General features: G+C 42.2%; 1 protein-coding gene across 1 annotated transcript; it reads left to right on the top strand.

The window, feature by feature from the left end:
- Positions 1–3837: 3837 nt before the first annotated feature.
- On the top strand, positions 3838–19075 carry ppp2r1bb (protein phosphatase 2, regulatory subunit A, beta b). The gene is made up of 15 exons (XM_054793334.1): positions 3838–4004; positions 5000–5090; positions 5249–5349; positions 8647–8879; positions 8966–9113; positions 9200–9355; positions 9552–9666; positions 9740–9810; positions 12662–12796; positions 15247–15420; positions 15538–15598; positions 16732–16886; positions 17999–18141; positions 18465–18556; positions 18645–19075. The coding sequence occupies exons 1-15, from the start codon at positions 3927–3929 to the stop codon at positions 18659–18661; spliced, it is 1770 nt and encodes a 589-aa protein (XP_054649309.1). The 5' UTR covers positions 3838–3926; the 3' UTR covers positions 18662–19075.
- The last annotated feature ends 784 nt before the right edge of the window (positions 19076–19859 follow it).

The raw sequence follows: 19859 nt of genomic DNA, 5'->3' as shown, positions 1-19859 counted from the left end.
TTCCTCTATCCATTGCAAGCCTATAATAATTGCCATCATTTCTGCTGTATAAACCGATAGCTGGTCAGGTAATCTTTTAATGATGCTATAATTCATTGTTGGTACATAAATTCCAATCCCCACCTTCCCTTCTTCGCTTTTTGATCCATCTGTATACATATCTAAGTAACCATAATATTTGTTTTTAATATATTGACTTGCCTTATGTCCTTTTTCATTATCTTTCCATTTATTTTTTAACTCTGTTATATGTATATCTACTTCAGGTTTCGGAAATAGCCAGATAGGAATATTGCTTATGGGTGTAGAATTATTAATATGTATATTTTTTATGTTATATTTATCTATTTTATCTTTAATTACCCACCCAAAGCTATTACTTTTAGTTGTATTATACTCCCAACATTCCTCTATCACATTCTTGGCCAGATGCCCATGCCTACATCCTTTAAGTCTACTCCAGTATGTTAACATAAGTTGATCTCTTCTCAGGTCATACGGTACTTCTCCTAACTCAACCTGCATTGCTTTAATTGGTGTTGATATGATTGCACCTGTACATATCCTAAATGCTTTGTGAATATTTCTTTCTATTTTCATTAAATGTGTTTTAGCTGCAGCTCCATATACAAAACTTCCATAATCTATATTTGCTCTCATCAAAGCTCTATATATATATATTAGTGACTGTTTATCTGCTCCCCACTCCTTACCTGTAACAGCTCTCATTAAGTTTATTATCCTCTTACATTTCTCTTCTACCTTTTCCACATGGGTCTTCCATGTGCCTTTCTGATCTAGCCACATACCAAGATATTTAAAATGATCTACTTTTATCATGTTTTGTCCATATAGCATCAGGTTCTGATTTTTTATGCCTTTTTTCCGGGTAATCGTCATGTAACATGTTTTATTGGGTGATAGCTTAAATCCCCAGTCATATGACCATTGTTCTATCTTCTTTATTGCTTCCTTCATTTTACTTGTCACATTTATAGAATCTCGTCCCCTTGCCCAAATCACTCCATCATCTGCATATAGGGCCGACCCAATCCTTCTATCCAGATTCATGAATATATCATTTATCATTATGTTAAACAAAACTGGGCTAATTACACTCCCCTGTGGTATACCATTTGCTATACTGTATTCTTCTGACATCTCTGATCCTACTTTAACTTTGAACTTTCTGTTCGATATGAAATCAAGGACCCAGTTATAGAACCTACCTCTAATTCCCATCCTATTCATCTTAATCAATAAACCCTCCCGCCACATGGAATCATAAGCCTTTTCAATATCAAAGAATACAATATTCATCAACTCTTTCATTTTAAAGGTTTTCTCTATTTCATTACTTACTCTAACTACAGCATCCATTGTTGATCGTCCTTTTCTAAACCCACACTGATAAGTTGTAAGTAACTCTCGACTTTCAAGGAAATAGTTAAGTCTTCTGACTAGAACTTTCTCCATCCATTTGCATAGATGTGATGTAAGAGCAATAGGTCGATAATTCACAGGGTGTTTTGGATCCTTACCGGGTTTATTAAATGGTAAAATTAATGCACTTTTCCATTGCTTTGGTATTATCCCTTCTTCCCATATTTTGTTAAATAAATCTAATATTTTTCCCAACATATTTTCTGGTAGATTCTGGAACATAATATAACTCAATTGGTCTTCTCCTGTTGCAGTATCTTTACTTTTATTTAATACTATTAGCAATTCATTGATATTAATTTCAACATCCATCACACTCTCCTCACTATCCTGTTTTAGTAACACATCCCTATTCTTTTTTATCATCCTCTCCTTCCCTCGTCTATGATTTTCATCCAGATGGTCTCCACTATGCACCCCTGCAAACTTTTTCCCCAGCACATTTGCTTTTTCTTTATCAGTCACATACATTGTTCCCTTATCTTCTAATATAGGTATTTTAGTAAACACGTTTTTCCCACTCATCTTCTTTAACATTGACCATACATCTCCTATCTTAATTTCCCTTCCTATGGCAGAGCAATAATCCCTCCATGCGTTTTGTTTACTGTTTTTAATTACTCTTCGGGCTATAGCTTTTTTCCTCTGATAATTTATTACATTTTCTTGGCTGAGGTTCTTCCTTAACCTTCTTAATGCGCAATTTCTTCCTTTTACAGCTGTTGTGCACTTTTCATTCCACCATGGAACCATTTTCCTTTCCCCTCCAATTGACTTACACGGTATACTTTTCATTGCTGCCTCTATTATCTTATTTGTGATCTTAACTGTGCATTCCTCTATGCCACCTTCCATTGATATTGAATTTGCTGCTTTACTACATTCCTCCCTGAATTTTCTCCAATCCGCTTTTGAAAAGCACCACTTTTTATGTCTGTGTCTTTCTTTGATATCTACTTCTGCGTTTATTGTACAACTTATCGGAAAATGGTCACTTCCTATACTTGTGGTTTCATTTACATACCATTCTTTTTCAATGTCCTTTATCTTTCAATGTCCTTTGTCCTTTATCTTTGCTCATTGTAATAAGAACTTTGTATTCTTCATCTGACTCTTCTTTGCCATTTGTTTTAGCTCGTATTTTTTTCTTTGTTTGTCTTCCATCATGATCTTTCCCGCTGCTTGCTTCTGACCATGACTGTTTCCTTGCTATTTTAACCTGTGTGTACTCCATCTCCTCTGCCCCTTCGTCGCTAACATCATCTGAGCTACAGCCCATTGTTACACTCACGGTACAGTTTGGTTGCACTCGCACTTCAGCTCCCTCCGCTCCACCGCCACCAGCTCTTCGTATCTCTTTTGGTTTGTTGGAGGTCGTGGCGCACCGGTCTCGTCGTACCGGGCCCATATAGGCCGTCGGCCGAGACCTATGCAGTCCACTTCCCACAACCCACCTCCAGTCCAGATATCAAATCTCTCAACTGTATATTCAATACTTATTGTATTCCTTATCTCTCACTTTTCGCGCTTCAATTTTGGCGCCTCGAGCATTCGACAGTCACTTCCGCCTCCTCCAAACTCCACCCATCCAACCGGAAATACAAGTCGTCTTCTTCGGTTTTATGGCGGTTGGCATCCATCACTTTGGTGCATTACCGCCCCCTTTCAGTTGTGTCTTAACTGCAGTCACAGCCTCACCAGTGCCACACGGAAACATATACCTGTACTTCCTTCCCTATAATAAATATAACACATTACTTCTCCACCCTAAGTACACCTTCCAACAACAATAACCCTGTGCGTCTAAAATAATAGTACAACTTCCTTGACTGTGTCCTTTCACCCATGTTCAGTAGTCATTTTAGTGTTATTTCTTCCATTCCCATTCCTATCAGATCTTTGTGCATTATGCCTCCTGCACCTCAGAATTACATGCTCCCTGCTGTGACCTGCCCCCTTATTGTTTATCTTTGTGACTGTGTGCAGAGTCTGATATAGAATGTCATGTCTGCTGTCCGAGCGGAAATACAGGTTGGTGTTTTAAGAAAATAAAAGCACATATAAAGATACACATTTGATAAAAAAAATATATATATATATATATATATATATATATATATATATATATATATATAATGTATATATACACACACACATTGGACTTTAGACTTAATATATAGTTGTTTTATTTTTTATTATTGACGTAGTGTGTTAAAAATATTCACATCGTTTTAAAGCTTTCACTTGAATACCTAAATGACGTGTAGCAGATATACTACGAGGACGGCTATGATCTACATTAAAATTAACCTTTTCCATTAATAATTTCCCAAAACGGCGTTTTGAACCAATTAATGCCTCATTTTAAGTCCATGCTTTATTTTTCCACATTTCGTTGAAGGCAGCCGCAAGAAGAGGCGCTCCCCATTTAACTGGTTCAGAAACCCCGTAGACAGCAGTCACACACAACAGCAGTATCCAAAATGGCTGGAGCCGATGGAGACGATTCTCTCTACCCTATTGCCGTTCTCATTGATGAACTGCGGAATGAGGATGTTCAGGTGAGAGCGAGAAATGCATTTCACAGGTCCATTTGTAATCCGTTGGATATTTGAGTTTTATATGCCTCGTTTTTTTTAGCCAGTCAACCGGGTGCTTGCTAGTGAGTTTGCTAACTCGCAGCTATGCTAACGTACCCGGCCAGGCCCGATTCTACCAGCGGCGCACCCGTCCGTACTTAATCGTTTTCTTCTTATTGACCAAATCTAATACTAATTCGAATGTCACATATATGTATGATTTTCTGTGAGTCTCTGTACTGTAGCTATATTTATAACAAAGATAGAATTGGGCGCTCAAAGTAATTGAGCTACCGACGTCTTTGAATGGCTCACAGCTAGCAATGACAGCAGAATTGCGTTTCAGCCCGCCGCTTTTTGTTTTGTTTACCTTTTTATGCTATATTCTCAAATGTGTATGTATTATGTCAAAATGTCTGTCGAAATATTTAGACTCCCGGTGATTTGTGTTACCAGGTGACCGCCGGCGTCACTCCTTGGGCTTGTACCATGATAACAAACGTGTTCTAACGTACTCTGTACATCAGGGGTTCTCTAACTTGATATTTAAACGTCAAGATCTCATCACCATCAAATATCCGGAATGATTTGGCCTTAGAAAGTCATGCTTATAAAGTAAAACCAAATTTGTATATCCAATACACAATTACTGCAAAATTGGCACACAAAAAAAAACAGTTTTGAGAGTAACTCCCCCACCCCTTTTTTTTTTTTTTTTTTAAAAGTAGTGCCATTTGACATTTCCACGCTTGGCAACTCCAGCTCTTTCTTTGCAGATTGGACAGAAGTGCTAGTCCAAAATGAATGCGTACTTCTCTTTATTTGCCTTTGTAAACTCTCATCTTGGACATCCTCACCCACTGGAACACCTACACACCGTGGTGAAATGTTGCCTTCTCGCGCAACGTACTGTAATTATGCCTGGTGAATGCTGTTTGTCTTATTTATTCTAAACATCCATGTCTCCTTCAATGCAGTTGCGGCTGAACAGCATTAAGAAGCTGTCCACTATTGCACTAGCTCTTGGTGTGGAGCGCACTCGCACTGAGCTGCTTCCTTTCCTCACAGGTAAACCATTTGCTTTTTGTCAACCTGCCTGGTTTATGACTCAGTAGTCACGAGCTAACAATAGAGCTAAATGTCTATTGCACAAAATGCCCTACAAGCGTGGCATCACTTGTTTGAGTTGCAGCATGATTCTTGACATCGCTTTTCCTCCCTTTTAGACACCATCTATGATGAAGATGAGGTCCTCTTGGCCTTGGCTGAGCAGCTGGGCAATTTCACCATGTTGGTGGGAGGCCCAGAGTACGTCCACTGTCTCCTGGTAAGTTTTGTGCCTTTTTTTAGTTATTGGGAACTGTTCTATCGAGAACCTCAAACTTCATTCTCGCTCCTGTCGGTTTGTTATAATAAAAATAAAAAGTCAGCAGTAAAAATATTACCAACTGTGTCCGTTATTACTGTGAAAAATAGTCTGTAAATTGTGGAGTCACTTGACAACAACTTCTCTCAGTCTAAAGCCTGTTTTATGCTTTTCGCATCCACGAGGTCTGTGCAACTCCGTTCGGACAAATGACGTCATTTTTGTACCGCGCCCCTTTTCATGCGGAAAATTCCCGCTCCGGCACCTCCAAATTTTTCTAACTACGCGGACGGAGACATGCGGAAAAAAATGGCAACCGAGCAGGAGATCCTCGCAGCTGAAGTACAGAAATCCCGGCATTTATATGAGGCAGCCTACCCTGACACACAGTAGTTTAAGCATAAAGAAAACCTGAAATAAGTTGTGTTTTAAGACAAGTTTTTTTTTTTTTTTTTTAAATTTTATTTTCCCGTGTTCAGCATGCCTTTTTATAAGCACATTCTCCTGCCGGGGTACAAGTCCCTGTGGTGGGAAGAATGACGAGCTGCAATTGCAGCACTCGTATTCAAAGGACGAGTGGACCACATTCTCTTCCTTTTCTGTCACAGCAGCAAATAAGTACAACACAATTTCTCTTCACTCTGCTTTTGAGTAGTTCACCAACGAATATTTGCTTCAACTCTTAATTATTTTTATAACTCTTGAGTTCAGACACGATGCCTGTATTTAATGACAAATCAGCACAACATAGCATTAAGACAATGAGCACACTTAGTGGAGATATGCTTTGTAAATAAAGAACAACGTAAATGTTGAGAGTCACGTATAACACAAATAGATCACCTCTCATTTCTTTTTGTCAAAGTAGCTTTAGTAGGGCTGGAAGTTGGATTACCCATATGCCAGTGGTTCCCAAACTTTTTACAGTCGTGTACTTCTTCAAACATTTGACTTGAAGCTATGTATTATGAACCATAATTCATTGGTTAATTATTCTTATAGTAAGTAAATCTGGTTAAAAAAAATTGTATTGTGCATGGTAAAATTTTGATAAAAGTTTTAGATGAACACTAATAAATAGATAAGGTGTGAATTTCTCTTGGAGATGAATAAAGTATCTAAGTATTCATCCTACATATATTTTATTTCAGCTGGATGTTGGGATCCTTCCCTTTTAAGTGGGTTGAACTTGAGCTTCATTTTTGTCCTCTTGCAATCACTGTGATTTAAGTCTGCATATTAATTTGATACCAAATTGAAAGAGAAAGTAGAAAAAAACATGATAAAGCAGTATCCAAAGTACAAAAATACATACAAGCAGCGATAAAACCTCATTTTCAGGGGAATCTCTAATCCCTCCTCCTGACACACACATACATTGACAGGTTTTCACAGTGGGGATTGGAACACCAATATAAGTTAAACCTTCAAGTTCAAACACTCTTAATACACGACCTAATCATCATACATACTTATTCATATAACTCACATAGAACAATGAAGAACTGCATGCTGTGTGTCGTCCTTTCTGCTATGGTGCTCTGTGCTATGAGGCGTTCAGGTGCGCTCATAATTGTGAGTGTTAGGCGCTAATTGTTTTCATTTTTATTCACTTAGCCCCAATGACAATTGCCGTACCCCTGGCGGTACGCATACCCTACTTTGGGAACCTAGGTCCTACGCTATCATAAACCTGCACACTGAGTTTATACGCTTATACTGTTCTGTTTAAGCAGGACAGATTTCTATGAGAAAAGTATTACAATTATTTCATGCTGTTAATTGTTATATTTAACAAAACAATATTACTTGAAAAAATAATCTCCCATGTTTTAGTATTACTCTAAAACAGGCAGCAAGTTACCTGTAAATTGAGGTTTGTGTCAAATAGTACATTTTTTTCACAGAATTAAAGTGGGGGGGTGAAACAGAAAAAAACAGGCTGGCCCTGACAACAAGGTGTCCATTAATTATTTTTTCTGACCTACCAGTTAGTTTTCCCATTTTGTTTTATATTATTGAATGTTTGTTCCTGACAAACATCTGCTCCCCACTTTAGCCCAGTAGTTGACACTAACAGCAAATGAACTCCTAAAGAGGAAGAAGATGACAACGGGCCGATGTATGTGTGAAAAGAGGGCGGTATTGCAGTTAATATTGATCAGTAATACAGTGAAAATGAGAGGAAATGTGCAAGCCGATTTCGGTGTGCGCTCCTAAATTTTGTGCTTGCACTCATTAAATTGTAAGTTGGGGCCACTGTGCTCCTAATAAATAAAACTTAAGTCTGGAGCCCTGGGTTTTGTATAACATTGCCATCTTAAGCTAATTTAATGAGCAGCGATAACTGTTCTTAGATGTTTTAAAAATGAATATCATTTGGCAAATTTGACCTACAGCGGTGCCTCGACTTGAGTTTAAATCATTCCATATGTCTAATCAATTTTCCCCAAGGAAATGCCATGAAAAACATTGCTTTTTTTTGTTACATGTTTTTGAATAAGAAAAATGTACTTATAAATAATAAATATTGCATTTAAAAACCCAACACAATATAATGTATTGCAATGCAGTTTTAAATACAGTACAATGTACAGCATTTACGATGGAGAAAGATGAGGATGCTGACTGTGACTAGCTTGTGCCTTCTCACAGAAGAAAAGCGGTGTCCCATGCGGGCTGCTGCTCCATCAACCACCTCAACAGCAGCTTCTCCCATGTTTTCATGGATAGATGTCTGCTGTTTAGAAATTATTTTAACTCCCTTGACTGCCTTGATCCACTCATGCTTCAGTATGGTGCAGATCGTAGAAGTGTTATGCTTGCAATGCTTTTCCAAGTCGACTACATGCACCTTTGTCACAATCATTTCTTTCTTTAATTAAATGTGCATCATTCGCGTCTTCTTCACTCACTTGGTTCAGAACCATGGCTGGAAAAACAAAGTTTTGCAAAATAAAGGCAAGCACAACAACGCAAGAGACACCAGATGCTGGGTGAATGTTGCAGCGTTATTTTGTGGAGGTATCTGAAGCTAGTGTGTAACCCATATTTTATCTCTCAACTCAAAGCAAGAAAGAGCTGAAAGACTGCTCATATCGCAAAAACTTTGTTAAGACAAGGTACCACTGTATGTGCATTCAACACGGTAAAAACTTAAAACTGATTGGCACAAAATGTCCCCAGAATCTCTTAAAGGAAAATACCAGAACAGAACTGCTGTTGAATAACATAGTCTGTCCTGTCCCTGACACCCAGCCTCCTCTGGAGAGCCTAGCAACAGTGGAGGAGACTGTCGTCAGGGACAAAGCTGTGGAGTCCCTGCGGAAGATCTCACAGGAGCATTCTCCAGTTGACCTGGAGGTCCATTTTGAGCCTTTGGTCAAGCGCTTGTCCTGCGGTGACTGGTTCACCTCTCGCACATCCGCGTGTGGCCTTTTTAGTGTCTGTTATCCCCGTGTGTCCAGCACAGTCAAGGCTGAGATTCGCCAGTAAGTAAAGTGTTGTTTCACATTCCAACCCCCTTAACCTGTTTTGATGCAGGCTTTGTGATTATGTCTTCTTTGATTGTGTCCAGGCATTTCCGCACCCTGTGTTCAGATGACACTCCCATGGTTCGTCGTGCTGCAGCATCCAAACTGGGAGAGTTTGCCAGAGTGTTGGAGCTGGACTATGTTCGAAGTGACATCATTGCCCTCTTCACTGCCCTTGCTTCTGATGAGCAGGTACAATCAAGCAAATTCTCTGAATATTTTGCCACAGACAGTTCTTTTAGTTGTCATTGGCCAAACCCATCCTCTACTTCCATCAGGACTCAGTGCGTTTGCTGGCAGTGGAAGCTTGTGTCAGCATCGCCACTCTGCTGCCTCAGGAGGACCTGGAGACCCTGGTGATGCCCACCCTGCGACAGGCTGCTGAGGACAAATCCTGGAGGGTCCGCTACATGGTTGCTGACAAGTTCTCTGAGGTAAACTCTTGTTGGCATCTCGTTTGGCAGCCAGCCTCCTTGACTAAGGTCATAGGTTTTTTTTGTTTTCTTTCAAAGTTTTGTCCTGTTAACAATGACTGTCCAGCATGTTGATTTTCATGTGATCAAGTATTTGCATATTGAAAATAATCATCTCCATTGGTTTCTCCCCTTTTTTTTTTTTCCCTTTTTTCAGCTCCAAAAAGCAGTGGGCCCGGAAATCACAAAGAATGACCTGGTGCCAGCTTTCCAGAACCTTCTGAAAGACTGTGAGGCTGAGGTTCGTGCTGCTGCTGCGAACAAAGTCAAAGGTGAGTCCATTAATAAACCTTTTGTAAAGATCTGTCATGTCTGTTGCTTGATATTTGTTTTTAATCTTATTAGAATTCTGCGAGAACCTCCCAGAGGACAACCGTGAACAGATCATCATGACTCACATTCTGCCCTGTGTTAAGGTAAAAAATACAACTTTGCACTGCCTCTGTTTTCAGGTGAACTTCACACTTGGTTTGTTCTGATTTGACTTTATAGAGACTTAAGCTCCTCCCTGAGCTACCACCTTATCGTGGTGGAGGAATTTGCGTGTCCCGATGATCCTAGGAGCTAAGTTGTCAGGGGTTTTTATGCCCCTGGTAGGGTCACCCACGACAAACAGGTCCTAGGTGAGGGACCAGACAAAGAGTAGCTCAATAGACCTATGATGATAAAAAAAAAAACATTGGACCACGTTTTCCCTTGCCCGGATGCAGGTCACCGGGCCCCCCTCTGGACGCAGGCCTGTAGGAGGGGCACGATAGCGAGCGTCTGGTGGCCGGGCCTATGCCCATGGGGCCCGGCCAGGCACAGCCCGAAGAGACAACATGGGTCCCCCCTCCAATGAGCTCACCACTCATGGGAGGGGTCAAAGGGGTCGGGTGCAGAGTGAGCTGAGTGGCAGCCGAAGGTGGGGACCTTGGCGGTCCGATCCTCAGCTACAGAAACTAGCTCTTGGGACATGGAATGTCACCTCTCTGGTAGGGAAGGAGCCTTAGCTGGTGCATGAGGTTGAGAAGTTCCGGCTAGATATAGTCGGACTCACCTCAACGCGCAGCAAGGGCTCTGGAACCAGTCCTCTTGAGAGGGGTTGGACTTTGTTCCACTCTGGCGTTGCCAGCAGTGAGAGGCGACGGGCAGGGGTGACAATTCTTGTTGCGCCCCGGCTTGTGGCCTGCATGTTGGAGTTTAACCCGATGAACGAGAGGGTAGTTTCCCTCCGCCTTCGAGTGGGGGGACAGGTCCTGACTGTTTGTGCTGATGTGCCAAACAGCAGTTCAGAATACCCACCCTTTTTGAAGTCTCTGGAGGAAGTACTAGAAAGTGCTCCCTCAGGTGATTCCCTTGTTCTGCTGTGGGACTTCAACGCTCACGTTGGCAGCGACAGTGAGACCTGGAGAGGCGTGATTGGGAGTAACGGCCCCCCTGATCTGAACCCGAGCGGTGCTTTGTTATTGGCCTTCTGTGCTCGTCACAGATTGTTGATGATAAACACTATGTTCAAGCATAACTGTGTCCACATGTGGACTTGGCACCAGGACACCCTAGGCCGCACTTCCATGATTGACTTTGTGGTCGTATCATTGGACTTGCGGCCATATGTTTTGGACACTCGGGTGAAGAGAGGGGCGGAGCTGTCAACTGATCACCCCCTGGTGGTAAGTTGGCTCTGATGGTGGGGGAGGATGCCGGTCAGACCTGGCAGGCCCAAACGTATTGTGAAGGTACGCTGGGAACGACTGGCATAGTCCTCCTGTCAGGAGTTTCAACTCTCACCTCCGGGAGATCTTCGACCATGTTCCGATGGAGGTGGCGAAAACTCTGACATGGAAGGAGTTCGGAGAAGCCATGGAGAACGACTTCCGGACGGCCTCGAAGAGATTCTGGACCACCATTTGGCATCTCAGGAGGGGGAAGCAGTGCACAGTCAACACCGTGTATGGTGGGGATTGTTGCTGATGACTTTGACTCGGGATGTTGTGGATCGGTGGAAAGAATACTTCGAAGACCTCCTCAATCCCACCGACACATCTTCCTATGAGGAAGCAGAGCCTGGGTACTCCACGGTGGGCTCTCCTATCTCTGGGGCTGAGGTTGTCAAAAAGCTCCTTGGTGGCAGGGCCCCGAGGGTGGATGAGATCCGCCGGAGTTCCTTAAGGCCATGGATGCTGTAGGCATGTCTTGGTTGACACGACTCTGCAGCATCATGTGGACATGGGGGGCAGTACCTCTGGATTGGCAGGCCGAGGTGGTGGTCCCTCTTTTAAAGAAGGGGGACCGGAGAGTGTGTTCCAACTATCGTGGAATCACACTCCTCAGCCTCCCTGGTAAGGTCTATCCGGGGGTTCTGGAGAGCAGGATCCGCCGGATAGTTGAATCTCGAATTCAGGAGGAGCAGTGTGGTTTTCGCCTTGGTCGTGGAACTGTGGACCAGCTCTACACTCTCAGCAGGGTCCTTGAGGGTGCATGGGAGTTTGCCCAACCAGTTTACATGTGTTTTGTGGACTTGGAGAAGGCATTCGACCGTGTTCCTCGAGGAATTCTGTGGGAAGTACTCTGGGAGTATGGGGTATCAGACCAGCTAATTCAGGCTGTACGTGCCCTGTATGACCGGTGTCAGAGTTTGGTTCGCATTGCCGGCAATAAGTTGGACCCGTTTCCAGTAAGGGTTGGACTCCACTAGGGCTGTCCTTTTGTCACCAATTCTGTTCATTATTTTTATGAACAGAATTTGTAGGCGCAGCCAGGGCGTTGAGTTCCGGTTTGGCGGCTGCAGGATTGAGTCTGTGCTTTTTGCAGATGATGTGGTCCTGCTGGCTTCATCGAGCCGTGAACTTCCAACTTTCACTGGATCGGTTCGCAGCCCCCCCCCCCCCAAAGCCAAAAATGCATTTCTCTGGTTGAGGGGTACTTGGCTGAAAAAAATTCCACAGAATATACTGGGAGGAAAAAAACCTTGAGCCACTGATTCCATAATTATGTCACGATGCATGTGGATCTTGCTGTTATACGAATTTAAAACAGCAGGGGGCGCCATTGTTTACTACATAAATCTGTCTGGAAGCACAGCATTTCCTTCAGCATTCCCTCCTGTAAAACAAGTTCATTCATCCTGGTTTTGGGTACATTAAAATGAACCTTAAACGTACTACTAGTTAAATTATTTATGTAGAAATTATATGTATATGTAACAGGCTAACCTTCTTTTTCCCCGCTGTATCTCCTTGTACAAGTGTTATTGCTCATCCCATCCCGTGTGTGGTGTCTGTGCAGGAGCTGGTTTCAGACACGAACCAACATGTGAAGTCTGCACTGGCCTTGGTCATCATGGGTCTTTCTGCCATCCTGGGCAAGGACAATACAATAGAGCATTTACTGCCTCTATTCCTGGCTCAGCTCAAGGATGAGGTAAATTAAATGCACATTTGTTTCTTTTCATTTGGAGTTTTCTGCTGGCTTGACTAATCAGGTTTTGTTTTTTTGTCATTGTCTTGCTGTGTGACTAAACGTTTAACAAAGAATAACAGTAAAAGATATCCCAAGGTCTTAACCCTTAAAGCGCCAAAGTCGCAAAATTGCGACAAGCGACATTGCTGAATTTAACAAGTCATATTGACAAAGATGATGCCTCATATAGTTACTATTTTAAACCAGGAGATGCCGGACATCTGTAACTGCAATCTGAGTAACATATGTGGGCTTGTTGGTATGCAAAGTTTAGGAGTTTAATCAGTTTGAACCGCGTGTGCTGGTGGCAGCGAGTCTGCTCGCCATGACAGTCCAAAAGCAGCACATTTTGGAGCCAATGCTTTGCTTCACCGTGTTCGGGATGGCAGGAGGGGACGTCCTAGAGGGAACTTTTACTGCTCCTAGCTTGCTCTTCTGCAGAAGACAGATTGTCATCTCAGTAGGGGTGTAACGATTCGTTTTGATAACTATTCGATTTGTATCACGATTTGTGTTGTTCATACGTTTCAAGGACGATATTGGTTCATTTAGTGTCAAACTCGTGCCATGGAGGGCAAACAGGGGTGACAAACTCGTGCCATGGAGGGCCGAGACACTGCAGGTTTTCTTTCCAGCCAGTCACTAAAGCAGGTGATTTTAATTATCAACACCTTCAGTTTGAGGGAAGGAGCTCATCAATTAAATCACCTGCTGAAGAAACTGGTTGGAGAGAAAACCTGCAGCGACTCGGCCCTCCAGGGCACGAGTTTGACACATGTGATTTAGGAGGACACCTTTCGAAACGATTCAGTAACTTTAGATAAATTCCGGAACTTTTTTAGCCAAAAATTCAACCAGTGAGACTGAAGTAAATACCTGGTTACTGGACAGTGCAGGTGAAGTTTCCCAGATTCTCGTTTTTTGTAAGGACATCTGATATAAATTATTGATAATGCTGACATACTTAAAAATAAATGATCGTGTACAAAAAATAAGTAAAAAAAATGCAATACAAAATCAGGATTAGCAGAGGTTGGTATAGCTTGCCATGATTAATTATTTACTTTAAATAGTGCAATCCAAACCTGCACTTTGCATCCAAAAGTGAGGGACATTATGCAAATTCCACAGAATATGAATGTGGTATGGTCTCTTCAATTAGGTGTTAAAACCTTCTCACATGTACGGGCGGATGGCAGCAGGGTTTTTTTTTTGTTGTTGTTGTGCTGATGACCACCACATACCCAGAAGCCAATGATGTCACAGACAGGCAGACTGATTCGAGTAACGTTTCATGTCTATCGTTTAAAGTGCTAATAAAAACACATGCATATAAAGCCTGCCGTGCTTAAATCCAATGCTTTTATTTCCTAGTGTGGATTCAATCGATTGATTTACCTTTTAAACGATGTTGGATCAATATATGTCATCCGGAATGGAAACTTGCTGAACACAGATCGATGTAGTTGGATCATAGGAATATAAATTGATGGTAGTGGATGAATTGTTACATCTCAGCCTCCTTTTAGTTTCTAAAAGTTAGTTTCTAGTCTAAAATGCACTAGGAGAAATAGGTGAAACGTATGCTGCGCGGTGGTCAAAACAGGGTTGCGGGAATGTATAAAACTAGAAATGGCGGCAGTGGCCGTAGAATCCCCAGCAAAAAATACACTACTGATAGCAGAAGAGGCAGCAATGGTGTTCAAGATCCAGCTGTAAATGATTATGATAGCTGGGTTTGCTTGAGAGATGAGTAGCACAAGTGGATCAGACATTTTGATGAGTCTATTGTGTATTGTAGAGACGAGGACCTGACAATTTCTGAGCCTGATGATGTCATAAAAAGTGCAAATATTAGATTAGTCAATTTTGTCCCATCACAAACTTTGGGTCATACTGGTGATTTTTCTCATGTACAGTATGCCTTTTATCTCTAACCATTTTCAAGCTATAACCGTTTGAAATAGTAATATCAAAATTGAATGTTTTCTTAAACACTCACCTGGTGGTCCACAAACAACAGCACCTAAAGGGTTAAGGCATTAATTTCACACTTTTCTATATTTGCTGTATTTGTTTGTGAAGTCATGACTGTCACTGGCATCTCTTGTCTTCCTCTGTCCTATTTAAAGTTGGCCCACTTTCTTCCCAGTGCAAAACAAGACCAACCGTGTCTAATTAGATTACTGTCCAAACTGACAGCTTTGACGTGCAAATTTAAATAAATCAAGGTGAAGCTCTCTGAAGGCTACAGCGTGGAGTTCTGTTCGATGCCTAGCCTTTTTTTTTTCCTTTTTTTTTGTGGGTGTGTGTTGACGGCCCTAAGCTGCTAAAACATCCGTAATTGCTATAAATGTATGATATCAAATATATGATGCTACATTAAGTATGTGTTTTTTATTTGTCCACAGTGCCCCGAGGTACGCCTCAACATAATCTCCAACCTGGACTGTGTCAATGAGGTGATCGGCATCCGTCAGTTGTCCCAGTCCCTCCTGCCAGCCATTGTGGAGCTGGCTGAGGATGCCAAGTGGAGGGTCCGCCTGGCCATCATCGAGTACATGCCCCTGTTGGCTGGTCAGCTGGTGAGTCATGCAACAGAGATGGACTATTGAAGCTCCCTTGATTTTGATAAGAGCCAACATTTTGTGGCTCAATGCAAACACACATCAGTTGTGATTTTTCTTTGTCTGTTTTCTCAGGGAGTGGAATTCTTTGATGAGAAGCTCAACACCCTTTGTATGGCCTGGCTTATTGACCATGGTAATGTGCACTCATGCTTTTTACTCACTTCTGGTCATGATTTGCTGGCTGACCCGTGTAAACTATACAACTATTAACCCACAGGTGTCAAGGCATAAGAAATAAGGTGTTCTTTCATTGAATGATTCTTGTCAAAGGAGTTTGTAATCTGTGTACTTCTGTGCTGGAAGTGTCAGTTTGCTCATTGCTGTCACCACTTACTTGACCTAAACATCGGTCTTGGGACACATCCCTGACCCCATTAACCCAGTTCACGCTGCTTATTAAAGCAGTGTGTGTGAAAGCATATCCTGCAATGCCGATACGAAAGTGTGAAATCATCTTCTCTCTGTTGTGTTGAAATCAATTGTCACTTTCCAACAAGTTTGTCACACCCGACACGGGTGCTGATGTTATCATGCATCCAATGAACTGATTAGCGCGTTGCTATGTTGTGTATGAACACGCGTGTACACAGTTTTGTGTGGAAAGTAATTGAGGAGTAAATCCAGGCTCTACAGTCAAGTGAATGAGGCTAGTGTCTTTTTTTGTACGCAGTTGTAAAGTGCTCTCTTTTTCCCCAATTAGAGAGATGTGTGATTGAGAACAAAGGGCCAGCTGCATTACATCATTGGAATGTTGTGTGTGTGTGTGTGTGTGTCTGGGGTTAGGGTAAGGGCTGGGCTGGGCTGCTGTTACATAAGAAAGGACACACACACACACACACTTTAGAAGAGTTTCCTCACTGACTTCACACTATCATTTTTAGCACCTTTCACCAATAGTGACACTACAGTGCCGTAGTCTTTCCTAAATCTGTAATATTATTCTATGAAGTAGCATTATTAAATCCTATTTTATTGTGGAAGAAGTCCTACTTTCTTCCCTGACATTTGGCTTCACTTGTGCTGCTGTCATGCTGTCGTTTTCACCCACGGCAGGCAGCTGTGTTTTTTAAAAGCAGCAACGCTCTTAAACACAACCACTGCACTGCAAATGACACCGCTAGCACCTCGCTGGAAAACACTAACTAAAGTATTGAACAGCCGATGCAGTCATGTAACCTATCTCCTGGTTTAAAGTGACTTTATTCATGTTTCCACTTACCTGATGCAACAGTGCATTCATATGGTGTTGATTTGATTGATCCGTAGTGTACGCCATCCGTGAGGCCGCCACATGTAACCTGATGAAGCTGGTGGAGAGGTTTGGAGCCGAGTGGGCCCAGAACACCATTGTGCCAAAGGTTCTGGGAATGGCCAATGACCCCAATTACCTCCACAGGATGACCACTCTCTTCTGCATCAATGTGAGTCACACATCCACCACGATATCCACCTTTTACATCCACTGTACACTTTGTTCCATACGTCATACTGGATGCCATATATCAGCTATAACGGAACATTAAGGAGTGGGACAGGAGGGTTTACATTTTAACAGCATCATGCTAGGTTAGACTATTCGCTGAAGGAAAATACAAATGATCAAGCTTACAAAGGATGTCCCAATATAACTTTTCCACTTCAGATACGATACCATGAATATCTATATTGATCCCATATCAGCACGAATCATACATTTGCTTATTTTGTAGAGTGGAATATTTGAAAGGCTTGATAAAGTGATATTACTCAGAACTACTCATTACTCAGTAGTCAGCAACAGTATGTATGAGGGGGAAAAACCTACCCTTTTGTTTCTTTATGCAGCTGGTGTAAAGGTTTATTGACAGTAGTGGCAGCAAGGTATAATATAGCGAGGTTCCAGGTGCTCAATGAAGAATTTAAACCCAACATTGCTCATCACCTCTTATAGCGAATGGCTTTTTGCCGTCCCATGGGGAGTTTCTCATGTGATGCCGCTTCAAATGCTTGATGAGTTTGGTCGTATTAAACTTCCACAAGTCATCTTCTAAGTCCCTTTGGCCTTGCATGTGCAGGTAGATGAGTAAGCGGTGCACTTCCCTGTGCCACCACAGGAAACTTGTCCAAGTTTTGCACTTAGCTGCTACGGTGAACATCATTCCTGCATGGATATATGTGCTGGGGCGAAGTCTACAAACAACTGGAATGCTGATATTGAGATTTGAGATGCAGGCTGATATAACCTGATATTAGGGGTTTTTTTGTTTTGTTTTTTTATATCGGTCCAACATCTGATATCAATATCAGATTGGGACATCGTTAAAATTTACAGCTCCCATGTCTGTATCTGACGGATAGCTTGCAGAGATCCAGGCTGCATTTCATGTCAACAAAGAACTTGATAAGCGACCGTTTTGAGCACCTCTTTCAAAAGTGGAGCAAACAAGTGAGGGAGATGATAGATTTGTCTCAAACAGCCTCTAGGAGCACATTACTGTGAGAACGTCATGAAAGTCACTTTTGCATGAAATGTTTTTTTTTGCCTGGTTTTCAGGCTCTGTCAGAGACTTGTGGCCAGGACATCACCACCAAGCACATGCTGCCTGTGGTGCTCAAGATGTCCAATGACCAGGTGGCCAACGTGCGCTTCAATGTGGCCAAGTCTCTGCAGAAGATCGGACCTATCCTGGACGAAAAGTAAGTTGGCGATTAGAGATGCTCGATGTTGGCTTTCATACCCATATCCGACGCGCTGATATTATGCAGCACTTCATTACCGATATCGAGATGCTTCTTTTACTCTTTTGCTGGATGCACAGTAAAGTACACAGTTTGTGCTAATGTAAGTTATAGAAAACTTGTGTGCTGATATCCGTATCGGCAGAAAAAAGGTGATATAATCTGATGTCGCATTTTTATGCAGCTATTATCCGCCATGCCTTATTGTGAATAGTTGAAAAGGCTGTTGCTCTGCTTTGGTCACCCATGATGATGATGATGATAATGATGTTTGTCATCAGCACCCTGCAGACGGAGGTGAAGCCAGTGCTGGAGAAGCTGGCCACAGACACGGACATGGATGTCAAGTACTTTGCCCAGGAGGCTATCAGTGGTAAGTGAACTCTCTCCCGTCACGAATGAAGCATCTTATCAATCATGACGATGACGACCATCATCTCTTTCCATCTCCTCTTCTCCAGTTCTGCCCCTGTCATAAGTTAGCGCGACGCCCAAAAGCAACACTTTTACAAGATATTTATTGATGTTCAGGATCAAGCGGTAACTGTATAGAGAAATTGGATTTGATCTTAGTTTTCTCTCTCCATTTCTCCTGGCATCCTGTCCCTGTCCTCCTCTCTTTTTGCTGTAAATGTAAGCTTTATTACAGGCCAACATGTGGTGCATGCTGACTAATACTCTACTAGCTAGGCATCGCTAACCCCCAACCCCTCACATTCCTCCTTTCTACCTACTTCTGCACACGTCTCCTCAACCATCCTAATCCACCCCCCCAAAAGGCTTCCCACCGTTGCTTTGGACATCTTTGATATGTCCGGCATGAAAACCACCTGCTAGGGACCAGATCACTTGTCATGTTGCTCCCCTCCCCTCCCCTCCCCTCCACCACCAATCCTAACATCGATCTTATTGATGAGTGAAGTCATTGTTGATCATCTGTGTGCCAATGATATTGATCCATCAGCAGGCTTTTACTCTCCTCCTAATCCAACATGTATGGATTGTAGCGATGAGGCTCTTACAAGGACACATGATGCATGGAGCAGAATGGATGTTTTATTGCAGCGTACAGCTGGCTTGTATAAATAAATGTTGTTTGTGTCCTAATGTTAACATCTGGCCAAACTGAAGTCCTTTTTCATATGTGACACAATATTGTTCCATCAGCATTTTCATGATGGCTTCCTTTGAACATGTTTGCAATGATTTCTGCTTTTTCAATATAGCCTTCTTGTGCTTTTATTGTTCTTTTCAAATCAATACTTGGGATGCTGTACTACTGTATCTTCATCTGAATAAAAGTAACACAATACACCATCACTAATGAATGCTCTCTCCCAGCAGGTTTTGTATTGGTGCAGGTGTACCTAATGTTGTGGTCTGCTCTTATTAGCAGCTGTGCAAATGAACAAAGTGCAATGTGCAGCTGACACCTGCTGTCAGCCAGCAAAAACACGCCTGTCTTGGCTGCTCCTTTGCTTCTGGACACATCACGTAGCGCTAGCACGCTGCACCAGTGGATGGTACAGCACGCGGGTCTTAACTTTGGTCCTGGCTTCCTTTATGGATCCTAAGCATCCCGCTGCCCAAACACAGTGGATGTTGGCTAAATAATAGACTAGTAGCAAAAGGGTCCAACACAGCACAATGAAAAGCATCTGTCTTTTGAAAGGTAT

Source organism: Dunckerocampus dactyliophorus, chromosome 12, assembly GCF_027744805.1.
Source record: "Dunckerocampus dactyliophorus isolate RoL2022-P2 chromosome 12, RoL_Ddac_1.1, whole genome shotgun sequence".
Classification (NCBI taxonomy): domain Eukaryota; kingdom Metazoa; phylum Chordata; class Actinopteri; order Syngnathiformes; family Syngnathidae; genus Dunckerocampus; species Dunckerocampus dactyliophorus.
The sequence above is the reverse complement of the archived record's forward strand: the minus strand, read 5'-3'. Positions and strand labels throughout refer to the sequence as shown.

What these genes read in the sequence shown, in the direction of transcription:
- ppp2r1bb (XM_054793334.1), top strand. Translation starts at nt 3,927, where the DNA reads ATGGCTGGAGCCGATGGAGACGATTCTCTCTACCCTATTGCCGTTCTC. An exon ending in CCCTTGCTTCTGATGAGCAG is followed by an intron (nt 9,114 to 9,199) that starts GTACAATCAAGC and finishes TACTTCCATCAG; the next exon opens with GACTCAGTGCGTTTGCTGGC. An exon ending in TTGCTGACAAGTTCTCTGAG is followed by an intron (nt 9,356 to 9,551) that starts GTAAACTCTTGT and finishes CCCTTTTTTCAG; the next exon opens with CTCCAAAAAGCAGTGGGCCC.